General features: G+C 42.2%; 1 protein-coding gene across 2 annotated transcripts in view; it reads left to right on the top strand.

Moving 5' to 3' along the window:
• The window catches only part of CREB3L2 (cAMP responsive element binding protein 3 like 2), a 75,091-nt gene that overhangs the window by 54,393 nt on the left and 8,538 nt on the right, over positions 1-12,160 (top strand). Inside the window, exons 5-9 of one of the 2 annotated variants that reach the window (XM_058804957.1) lie at positions 427-605; positions 1,262-1,408; positions 3,102-3,160; positions 4,270-4,338; positions 11,200-11,299. In XM_058804957.1, coding sequence (XP_058660940.1) covers positions 427-605; positions 1,262-1,408; positions 3,102-3,160; positions 4,270-4,338; positions 11,200-11,299 — 554 coding nt within the window. Of the gene's footprint in view, positions 1-423; positions 606-1,261; positions 1,409-3,101; positions 3,161-4,269; positions 4,339-11,199; positions 11,300-12,160 lie in introns of both variants that reach the window. The other variant, XM_058804956.1, reaches the window with a different exon arrangement.

The raw sequence follows: 12,160 nt of genomic DNA, 5'->3' as shown, positions 1-12,160 counted from the left end.
ATGGAATCCCTTCCCTTGCAAATACTGGCAGATTGTTTAATCCATGGCAAAGTTAGAAAATACTATTGTTTTTGGAGAGATAGTATGCTGGCTCAGAGCCCCTCTGTTAATGTGGTTTCCCAGGAAAGGGAACTTGTACTTTACATTATACATGAACCTCAAAGCATTTGAAGGAGCTGAAGTGTAGGTAGAAGTGACTGGAGCATATGCACAGAGCCCTGTTTTGTCTGTCAAACCTAAAGATAGCTGCTGCATTTCATTCCTTCTTTGGAGACCTGCATGCTCCAAACCTCTTCCAAGTTTGCCACTTCTGCCTGATCCATTTTTCAGCAGACATTCCTAGTCCTGGGAGCAGCGTGGTGGTGGCAGTCTGAATGGACACCTTTAACCCTTGTGTTGCTTTGTGTCTGTGTTGCCCTGTAGCAGTGGATCCCCTGCATTTGCCTCCCACCCCTCCGAGCAGCCACGGCAGTGACTCTGAGGGAGGGCAGAGCCCGGCGCGGTCGCTCCCTCCCTCCAGCCCCGTGCAGCTCCAGGCCACGGCCAAGGTCGCGTCGCGCGCAGCCTCGATGCTCTCCAACTCCCCTCTCCTGACTGCACCACACGTGAGTTGAGCTGCTCTCTCCTCCACCATTTATCTCTGTGTCTTTTTTATTTTTTTCACTTTTTAAATTACTGGATTTGACAGAGATTTCCTCACTTTCTGTTGTTGTTTCGATGAATTAATCTCTGGTCAAAACTGCAGATCCGGTAATTCTTGCTCACTGGTCTGTTCTGTTCCCACAGGGAACAGCGTGTGCCTCTCCTCCAGGTTGAGACAAGGTTCACCAGTGTTATTAGGTTGATCCCATCATGGACTGTGTTTTGCCTTAGGGCCCAGCCCTGCTGGGTTGACCTGTCTCTAGTAGATGTGCATCTGTCCTCTTGTCATGTCATTAGCAGGTGGTGATCTTCAGGGTGGGAATTTCAGTAGTGTTTCTCATGTGTATCTATCCCTGTTTGAGCCAAAGGCAGTTATACTGTTGCCCTCAGAGCTGGGCCAAGAACAACTGTTTTGAGGAAATCCTGTCCGAAAGGTTTGAACTCAGAATGGAAGTTACCTGAAAGGTCTTCCACACATTCCCAATTGCAGGAGGCTGTTCTAGTAGGCTTAGTCCTGTCTGGAGTGGGAGACCTGCTGCCTCGCCTCTCTAACGACCCTTTCTTCTAAGATTGTGTGCACTTACTGTTTTATTTTATTTCATTTCTATGACCCTTGAAGAAATTACAGGGGACTGGCCCCCTCATCCTGACAGAGGAGGAGAAGAGGACACTGATAGCAGAGGGCTACCCAATCCCTACCAAACTGCCCCTGACAAAAGCAGAGGAGAAAGTCCTAAAGAAAATCCGCAGGAAAATCAAAAACAAGGTAAATGTTAGTTAGCTTTGCTGGGTGGGTCCTGCTTGTCCTTCATTTTAGAAAATGCTGCAGAATTCTGCAGTAATGGTCCGTGGTACTGTTGAATGCTGCAAGTTGTCTTTTAACAAAGTGCTGTTCTTTGTTCCTGAACACATCCATCAAATTGTCTGTCAGTGTGAGTGTGCCTCAGTGTAGGTATTTACCCGACCCAGTTAACAATAGAGTATTTAGCAGGCAGGGTATCAAGTTGCTGTGGCTTGGCTCCATTTAAAAATCAGAACAATCCTACCCTTATGGTGGGCAAAGAGCTCTGTATTCTTTGCATGATGAGGAAGGTGTTCTTTTCTGTTTCCTGTTTTAAAATATGACACTGTATTTCAGTGCACTGGTCTTCTGATCACTGAATTCATGACTTGTAAAGTTGATACCAAGGATGCCAAATGCCCTGCAAGTTTGGTTTTTTTTTTCCTTCTGCCATTGAGAAGATCATAGTGATAGGGAAGAATGCAATTTTTTTCAGACCTGGCCAGCTCACTTATTCTAGAGGATTTTAGCACATATTTCATGGTTACTATATTCTGCTACTGGTTTTAGCAGATAGAGGTGTAAATTTGGGCACACTAAATTGAAATTTGATCTTGTACTGTGTTTTCTCAAAATTTTCCTGAAGTGATGTTGTGCATTTCATGCACCACTTACATAGAATCAGTCATTTATATTAAGAAGAAATCTGGAGGTTCTTTGGTCAAAGCCTGGCTTGGAAAGCAGGGTCAGCTTAGAGTAGGTTGCTCAGGGTCTTGTCCAGTCACATTTTACTGCTGCAAAGGATGATGAGTCCCCTGTGTCTGTGGGCACCATGTTCCCATATTAGGACACTCCTGTGGTAAAAACAAATAAATAGAATCCCTAATGTGTGATGATTGGAATTTCCTTTGCTGGAGCTTGTATTTGGTGCCTCTTGCTGTGTGCCTCTGAGAGCTCTGACATCATCTTTGCTGCACCAGATAGTTGAAGACAGCAATAAATCAGATTCCCTCCTTGGCCTTCTCTTCTTCAATCTGAACAAGCCCATCTTTTTCTTCCTTTTCTGAAATGTCATGTGCTCTGGCATGCTTATTATAGCAGAGCCCTGCCTCTGGGCCTGCTTCTGTACATCCAGAGGATTTGTTTCTGAGCCATGGGCTGCACTGCTGTAGTTGCTGGGGTTTTGCAGCCCCTGAGCAGAGGGGGAAGAACCCATCCTCTGGACCTGCTAACTGCAATCTCCTTGATCCACATTTGTCTGGCTGCCTTTGCAGCAGGGGAGCACTGCTGGCAGTTGTTTGACTTGTTCATCAGGAACCCATGCCCTTGTCTGCAAAGCTGCTTTCTAGTACATTCATGGGCTTTTTCTCTCCTGGATGCAGGACATCATGCTGGGGTCATCTTTTGGTATTTGTCCTGGGATATTCTCTCCAGATGAATCTGATTTCTTTTTTAAGGTTAGCAGGGGATGATCTTTTTTTGTGTGATTGAAAGGAGGAGCCTTGCTTCAGAATGTGGAAATAGATCGAGTCAGTGCTTTGCTTGCCAGGAATAGAAATGAGAACAAGACAGATGCTGGAATCCAATAACACTGGGGCTTTTTACCAGTTTATTAATTCATCTCTGATGCTTTTGTTTTCTGTGCAAATATTTGGTGTTTTTCATCCTTTTTCCTTAGATCTCTGCCCAGGAAAGTAGAAGAAAAAAGAAAGAATACATGGACAGTCTGGAAAAAAAGTAAGCCAGTCTCCTTCCTGTTTGAAGCAGGCCAGTAGCACTAGCTGTGGGACTGGGGAGGGATCCAGCTGTGGCTGCTGGGACAGTTCCATGCACAGAGTGCCAGCTGCCATCTCGTGGCAGTGACTGAGAAAAGGCCCTGCTCCTGGCAGCTGCTTCTCGGGGTCAGGACCGTGCTAATGTGCCAGCAAACACTTCACACCTTAAATTAGGCAAGACCCAGCTGCATTGGCCTTCACCTCAGGAGACTGTGTTGGCCAGTGGACAGGCAGTGTTCAGGGAAAGATGGATCCAGAGTGAGTGAGCTCTGTCTTCCAGTGCAGATGAAAACAGAAATAGGAAATGGGTGAGTCAGGACTGCCTGGGAAAATAAGCAGGACTCAGGAAAATAGCATGTGACCCATGGACTTCCCTTAGCAAGCAGGAGCCAAACCCCCAGTTAGTGATTTATATCCCAAATTTATCTTTCTTCCAAGAGATGAATATTCTAGTATTACTCTTATGCAATTCACCAGATGGTTCTGTTAAAACTCTTGTACCATCTTTGGTGATATCCTTGATGTAATTTCCATTTTTTTCTTGTCTCTTTATAGCTCTGTCTTGCTTCCTCAGAGTTACTCTTCTGAAATTCCACCTCATGCATACCACATATCAAGGATATTTTCTTTTCCCTTTTTTCTTCTTGAAGCTATTCAGGATGGTTCTGTTTGTTTTCTCAGGAGTCACATATTTTACTTGAACCTCTTACATGTTATATGACAATGTCCTTTAGTTTGGTGATTTCAGGGGTGGTTTGGAAATGGGTAGTGTCTTGGGACAGTCTTGAGCACTGTCCTTAATCTCATGGCTTATTAGCCTTTATAAACTTGAAATTTGAGGCTCTGATTTCAGAAGCATGGCATTTGCCAGACAGCTAATGCAACTTTTGCTTTGTGTTTCATGCAATGAAGTGTGATTAAATATTGCAACTAAGGTTCATTGGTGTAATTGTTTCTTTAAATGCAGGCAAGATCATAGAGCTCTCAGTGAAAGCAAGTTTGGCTTGTTTTACAATCACTTGAACAAATAACTGATGTTTTAATATTTCTCTTTCATTGTGCTGTCTCCAGAGTTGAGACCTGCTCAAATGAAAACAGTGAGCTGCGTAAGAAGGTTGAAGTCCTGGAGAACACTAACAGGTAAGGTATGGATATCATCAAACAAAGCTTGGTAGCAGGATATCACCATGAAAAGTGAAAATCTGGAGGTTAAGAGATCAACTGAAATGGGAACAATAGCTGTGTCTGATAGGGTTCATGTCAGAGAAAGATGTGGAATGCCAGTTACTGTGACTGCAGGGATATAAAGCATGGAGGTTTTGATGTCATGTCTTAAACTGCCTCCCCAGCCTGTGATGTGCTTGAGAAACCTTTTAGCACTCTTCTCTGAGTTCCTCCACTGCCCAAGGGAATGTAATTAGCAGAACAAAACAAAAAAACCCCTACAGTCCAGCTCTCCCAATTGTCTTTATTTAGTGAAATTTTGCCAGGAAGCCTTAATTTGAGACATGACACTTCCAGAATTAACAGTGCTGAAACTCAAGAGTCATTATTACTTCCTTATGCACTACTAGATGTCATTGCAATTACTGTGTACCCTTCTAACTATCTCACACCCCAGAATTTCCTTCATTTGGAGGGGGAAATAATCTTCTTGCTTCTTCATTTCTGAAAAAAGGGGTGACTCCATGGTGGCTTTTTCAAAGGACACATGGCAGAAGATGTTGAATAGCTAAGCTTTTAATTTGATGTTAGCTGAGAGAGTGCAGTGTCAATCCTGGCTTATGCTCTGTGGCAAATTCCAGTGAGTTGGTACCAGATGAGCCCACCCTCAGCACTTCCCAGTTAGAGGCATTTGCAGTGGTGCCTGAATATTACCAAGGAGCATGATGGTGACACTGATGTGTGGGGGGAAGCTGGATTTTGAAGATAAGACCCAGGATCATGGAAAATGGCCCTAGAGCTGATCTGGCAGCCAGTGCATTGCTAATTGAGTGGCATGTGTTGTTTCTAATCTCTGGATCCAATCTCTAATTTCATGAAGCCAGACCCTGTAGCACTGTGGCTTGTTGCAGTGTCTCCCACACACTGCTCATGCAGAAAGACATCTGCTGCTTGCTTGAGGAGAGCCAAGCCATTCCTGTGCCTCTTATATCATCCTCCAGGGTTTGACATAAAAGAACCAGCAGCTATTCTGTAGGTGTGGAGTAGGGATGTCTCACCCAGAATCTGTCCCAGAAGGTACTGAAGCCAACTTCTCTTAAGAAAAGGTGCAGCTGTAGATTATCCCCTTGGGGATAACGTGTTATCAACCTGCTGTTGTTCTCCCCAGTTAAAATAAATTTGGCCAGCTGTTTTCATCTCTAAGCTACTGAGGATTCACTCAAGCTTTGTTGTCCATCCTTTCAGAAAGGACCTTTGGCATCTTACCTATTATTTGATTATCTTAATTCTTTCATGCTAAATGCTCTAAGAAGTTTTAGGCAAGTGGTATGATCTCTAAATCCTTCATGCTTTCCCCATGTGGGATGAGTTGCATTTCCTTCCCTCTGCAGTAGCATTGATATTGATCTGTAATCTCATGCAGAGAAGCAGATGTTCATCCTTCTGCACTGAAATTCTTGTAACTCATGGCAATGCTGTTTTGGCTATTTAGATATCAACTGTGTCTAAAATCTGCTAAGGCTTATGTGTGAAGTGCTGAGAAATTTGTTAAAGTGCCTGCTTTCATCAAACCTCAGTTTTATAACATATCATATTATAAAGTTTTTCACCTTAACTCCAAAAAGCCACTTTTCTTCTTTACTGTATAATTGTGCAACTGTGTCATGCAGAGAATGGTTCCAGGCCCTGGTTTAATGTGCATTATCCACATCCTACAGTGAATTCAAAATGTCTCATTTTCTCATTGGTACACAGAGCTTTGGCATGACATCCAGAAACTGTTCACATGTTTCAGAACTTGTCTTCACAGCATCCTATAGCTGGAACTTTCATCTCCTACATACAGTCAGGAATCTAAGGAATCTATTTGGAGCAGTGGTGGTCAAAATTATTTAGTGTCAGTTTGGTTTGTCAGATATCCAACTTTATATGTTTAGGGCTTTTTTTCTCAAAGTACCTAGCTCAGTTATGCACACATGTATCTTATTTAATATGCCCAAAGCAGAGCCCTAGTTGACTTTAGCTGTAACTTTGAGTATTCATTTCAGTAAAAAATGAAGACATTATTGAACATATTATCTAAAATTAGATCAAAGCTCTTCTCCCATTGTGAAAGACTGTAAGAGCGGAAGAAAGATAACGGGGAAAAAAGGATTATGTGTTAAAATGATGCTTTCAACTGTAGATGTAGACAAAGTTGGATTTTTACCTTGTTGAAAAGTTGGGCTACAGTTGCTTACCTAGAAGTTAATGAACATGTATTACTGTCAGTCACTATCATGTTTGTGTAGTCTAGCTGGATTGAGAGGAACTGAAGAGCAATTTCAAAAACATACAACTATTGAACAGCAGTTTCCTTTCAGTATGTGCAATCAGATTTTAAGAGTATGTTAATCTATATATAGAAAACATTTGCATAGATACATACCTAAGACTTAAGGGAAACCCTGCTTGCATTTCAAAATCTGGCTCCAAACCATGGAAACACGAGGATTTTTTTCTGATAAAAGTTTTCCTTCGTTACTCTCGGTAACATGAAAAAAATTAGAAAATTCTTCCTTGAAAGCCAGCCTTAGCCTGAAAATCTGGGTTTGAAGAGATGTAATGTCAAAGGTGCAGGTGTGGTCAAAAAAAATGTATCCAGGAGCATCTCTTGGCATTCACATATCTTAAAAGACAAGGCAGGAGGCTGGCAATCAAGATGCCAGAGTTTTTAATTCTCATTACTCTGAGTGGGTGAGTGCAGCATTTTTGTCAGCTTTAGTATTAGAACAGTAGCATATGTTACCTCTCCTCATTTGTGTGACTCAATCCCTTAAAAGAAACCCATCCAAGTTCCTTCCTAGGCAGTTTTCTCAAAACTAAGGAGGCACGTTATTCCATTCTTACCTGTTTTGTCTTATAGCCACAAGTGAGCCATTGGTTTGAGTAGCATCTAAGCTCTCTCAGAAAGCAAAGGGTGTGAGAAGAAGCTGGTGTTGGGTATTGAACTAAGTTGTCCCAGCCACCAGGAAGGCTTGACCCACTCACATTTTGGCCCTGAGACCAAAGGCAGAACCTGCCAGTGATCCAGAGGATTGCAAACATTCTCTGACCACCAGTGTTGTCTAGGTGGGAGCCTGTGTGGGCTTAAAGACAATTTTGAAACATCTGGTTCTGGGTATCATGTGTTGAGAATTGCTTTTGCTTCTCACTTTTGTTGATTCTGTATTTGTAAGTATCTTGATGATCTCTTTTCCTGGAGAAATGATAGACATAGGATCCAGTGCATGTGTGGATGAGAGTGTCACACATGGACAGTGAATGCAGGTGGATGCCAGCGTTGCTCCCATGGAGTAACAGCAGCCAGCTGTGCTGGTCTGCACTAACAAGCACCTTAAAGGCAATGCCTTGTAAATAAAAATAGGATATTCTTCCATTTTTTCAATTCCCAGTCACCTAAAGATCAAGTTGCACATCAGCCTGATCCACCAAAGGCTTATCAGCACCAAAGCTGCCAGACTTCACTGATTTGATCAGTTGTTTATTCATTTGAGACTGATAAAGTCATTTTAGCAAATTGTTTTCAAGGAGTAGAGGATGTAGGTTGAAGTTGCAATGAGATATCTTGCATCTAACTTCAGGCCATCCTTACAATAGCTTGGCAGCCCTGCAGTAACTCCTTACTTACTTACTTACTAGGTTTTTATGTTGAAACAGCTTTTATGAAAAAATTAGTGGAGATTTTCTTTGTAATTCAAATGAAGGAAGATTGTGGATTTAAGTGGTCTTTTAACTAAAACTTTACTTTGGAATTTGTCCCCTTTGCTACAAATGGGACAGGCAGAGAAGGAATCTCTGTAGAATTAAAAGACAGAATATTTTTTCTCTCTCCTTATCAGAGTTGGATAAAGTGTTTGATGTCCCCTAGAAGATGTAATTTGTTGGTTTTTTGTTTGTTTGCATCAATGTTGGATTTTAAAGAGAAATGCTGACTTGAGGAAGTCTCCCAGGTGGTTCTGTAGTGACAAGTTTTCTCTCCTTAATTAAAGTATCACTGGAAGCAGAAGGGAAGGCTTGATTTGCTCCATACTTTGGTAGTGAAAAGGCCTTTTCTGAAGATGAATATTTGTGAATATGAACCAAAACTAAGACATCACTGGCAGACTGAGTTTGCTGGCAGCATGTGGAAGGAAGTGCAGGAGTCTTCAGGCACTTTACAGCTTTCCTCTGAGGTGCTTCCATTGGCAGGGAAAAGTGTGAAAGCTCACTCACACCTCCTACAGAATTGACCCTCTAATTGAATATCCCTGGGAAACGTGTCAGACACAGTGAAAATAATCCCTGTGGGTGCAAACCCCCTTAGCATGCTGTCTTGGCATTGCATTTTCTCCTGTTAGGACTTAGCCATAGGCAGTGTATTCCACTAAAAGCATTTGTGGCCTTTCTGCTGGTATTTAGAGGGAGCATCAGAGATCTGCTCCTTTTGCCTCTCCTGGTCCAGATCACCCTTGCAGCTGTCCAGTCACAAGCTTTTGCATCAAAATCTCCTTTTGACCTCAGAATCCAGTTTTCCACCATTCCAGGTTCAAACAGAGAATAAATGCACCAAGGAGTGTCTCATTTTGGCAGTGGCAGCATAAAATGATGTCATCTCTGATCAAACTTGTTTCTTGTTCTTGCCTCGGTTCTTGCTCACAGTTTGCAAGTGCACCTGTATCCTGTCAGCTCCAAACACTGAGTCCTTGTCTGTAAAGAAGGAAACAGTAGCTCTGCTCAAACAGATAAGTGACTGGGGGAAGAAAGACATTTTATGTAGAGGAATTTGGTAAATAAGGTGGAGGATGAATCTTCCTCTGTCTCTCGAAGACCTCAGAATACCTGCCTAATTACACTTTCCAAAGAGGCTGTTTTGTAATCAGCTCTCTGGGCCCACTCTGCCCAACAGGTTTTTTAAATTGAGCATGAAAAGGCAGAGATGAACAAACTGAGGAGAATTGCCTCTTCTCTGTTGATTTCCTCACCAGCCATTAGCTGTTTTCTCACTGACGCCTCCACAAAAAGTGGCAGGAACGATCAGCATTTCAAGGCTGCTGCTGCCAGCCCCCAAGCTGAGGAGGAGGAGAGCTCCTTCCTCCAGTGAGTCAGGCCTGAAATTGGGGAAAGATTTAGTCTTCCAAAATAGCACAGAAAGTTGAGGGTTGGAAGGGCGTTGCTGTCTAACCCAGCTGGTGGCACGAGGTGGGAATACTGCAGGAAAGGTGTTCTGTGCCAGGAAATGATGTGCACAGGTCTGTGCCATGCAGTGGATGGCAGGAAGAACTGGGGAGAGATGCCAGAGGGAGCAGGGAATTAGGGATGGTCTCATTTAGGTGGTGGACACTGTTTGTATCTCTTAATTTGCCTGTGGTCTCTGTATTACTGAATAAAGGGTTGCATTGGGCATATTGCTCTCTTTTTTAAATACTGAGTTGCAGAGTAAGCCATGCTCTCAAGAGCATTCAAGATATCCTTTCTTAACAAGGGGAGAAAGATCTGCTGGCCCAGATAAATCTGTGCTGTGAGAATGCTTTGTGCTCGTTTCAGAATGTATTCCTGAAGTCCTTGAATTCATTAAACCCTAATTAGCAGTGAGCATTGATGATTAAAAAAATCTATGAAAATAGGCAGACCAGTGTATATTGAGCTGTGAAGGCACCTCTGGGTCTGTCCTACAATTAGCTTTTAGCCAGTTTGGTCTTAAAATACTCCTTCTATTCTCTCTGACATCCTGACCTTGCCTCTTGCTTTAGCTTTTGACGTAACAGCCTCCAAAACTGTCTGGAGTTTCTGTGGGGTATCCTCCACATTAGATTGTGAAACTTACAGGAGAAGTGAAAAGTAAACTTGGGAGCAAATAGAAAATGTAGCATCTTGATACAAAATTGTGTTTATTTGTGTTGAGGACAGGCATTTGGGTTGCTGATAGATTGTTAAAGAGACTTATGGGAAAATCCTGTATCGATCATACTTTGAGATCATTTCCCATTTAAATTACTGTGTTCTGACTGTAGAAATTGATGCTTCAGCAGAAAAAGTGAAAAAACCCCAAAAAATAGTGAGAAAGGCCTTTCTGGTCTGGGACTGTTGAATCCAGCCCCAAGAGGATTGTCATTGTCGCTGGGACCTCTGAAAGACACAATCAGAGGAGCCACCTGAAGCATCTGCAATTTTTGTCAACTCTGCAGGATTTAACAAATAGCATTAAAGTGTTTTATTTAATAAATGAATATGATAAGTCTGTGCCTATGTCTGGTTTTAAGTTCTTCTCTTTAAAAGTCAGCCAGCATGTGTTCTAAACAACTAAATAGCAAGATTTTGGGAAAAGGAGGTTTTGATAACCAACTGGATTATCAACTAGAGCAGTTGAAGGTTTTGAAAATTGACTGAGCAGTTATAAACTCGATTTTGCACCTTTAAAAATAATGGCAAAACTCCAGCTGAATTCATGACATTATATGTGCAACTGGTCACTTGCATGCAGAGCAGTTTCAGTTGTTAATGTGCCATTTTGTATAGAAACACTGAAAATACAATTTTTATTTATAAAAACTTACTGAAAGTACTAAAGAAGTAATTGATCAGGGACATAAGCTGAGGGAAAAGCAAAAAATCTTGAACTTTTCAGTGCTAATACATGTAAAAACTTTGTAAAATTAAAAACATTCCTTGCTAGTAATTTTAAGGAGAAGACTTTAACCATCTCTACCTTATCTTAAATGCTGTGTTATTTCCATGTGTGGAATTTGGAACAAAAATCTGTTTAACCAGCAAGCAGGTCAGTGTGTGTGATGCTTGTTTGTTGTCTTTGCCCTCCAGAACTCTTCTGCAGCAGCTGCAGAGACTCCAAGCCGTGGTTGCTGGCAAAGTGTCCCGCTCGTGTAAGGCAGCTAGCACACAAACAGGGACCTGTCTTATGGTGAGTATTCCTAAGGCTGGGGATTCTGAGGGAAGGAGCATCTCTTTCAAGGCACATCTCTTGTTCTGCAAAGCCTCTCCATGGCAAATTTGCAGCTTAGGGAACTCCTTTTCATGATTTAACAATTTTGAGGGAGGTGAGACTTGTGATTGATGAAGATTAATGGTTGTGGGAAGGTACCGAGTTCTGGAGGAGACTGGGCCTCTGCTTTTGGTTGGGTGCTGCAGTGATGAAAGAAGGAGCAATGCTCTTCCAAGGGACCCACTTTATTATTTCCTGCAGTATTATAAGGTGTAAATAGTGTCTAGGGTTGTAAAATGAAAACGAGGGTGACCTTTGAGGCTCGTACTTTTGATACTAATAAAAATAAACTTGCTCAACCAAATCAAAATATGACTGAGGCTGTAAATCTAACTCTGTCCTATTTCAGTAGTAGTAGTCAAGATAAGAAAATGAGTAGAATGAAACATTTGCTCTCCCCTCCTTACATTCAGCTATCAAGTTCCCTTTATACCAAAAGTGCTGTAAATTGATGGAAATAATTTACAAGGCATGAGCTGTTCTCCCAATCTAGCCTCACTGTCACTTGGAAGCAAAACTGGGGCCAGCAGCAGAAGTAACTTTGGAAATCCTCAGCAGTGCCTGTAAGACACACATGGCAGCTTTATCTGCATTTCAGCTTAGTGAGTAAAAAAGGCAGCTGGTCAGAATGGTGCAGACATTGAAAACCAACCCCAGCATTGAGATATGCCATTTGAAGCACTGAATTGTCATTGTGTAGGTGCCTTTGCTAGGTGTGCAGAGGTGAGGATGGCCCCACATGGTTTGTTTTGATAAAGTGTCAGATCTCAGGTGCACTCA

This window comes from Ammospiza caudacuta, chromosome 5, assembly GCF_027887145.1.
Source record: "Ammospiza caudacuta isolate bAmmCau1 chromosome 5, bAmmCau1.pri, whole genome shotgun sequence".
NCBI lineage: Eukaryota > Metazoa > Chordata > Aves > Passeriformes > Passerellidae > Ammospiza > Ammospiza caudacuta.
This window is presented reverse-complemented; position numbering and strand designations above follow the sequence as displayed.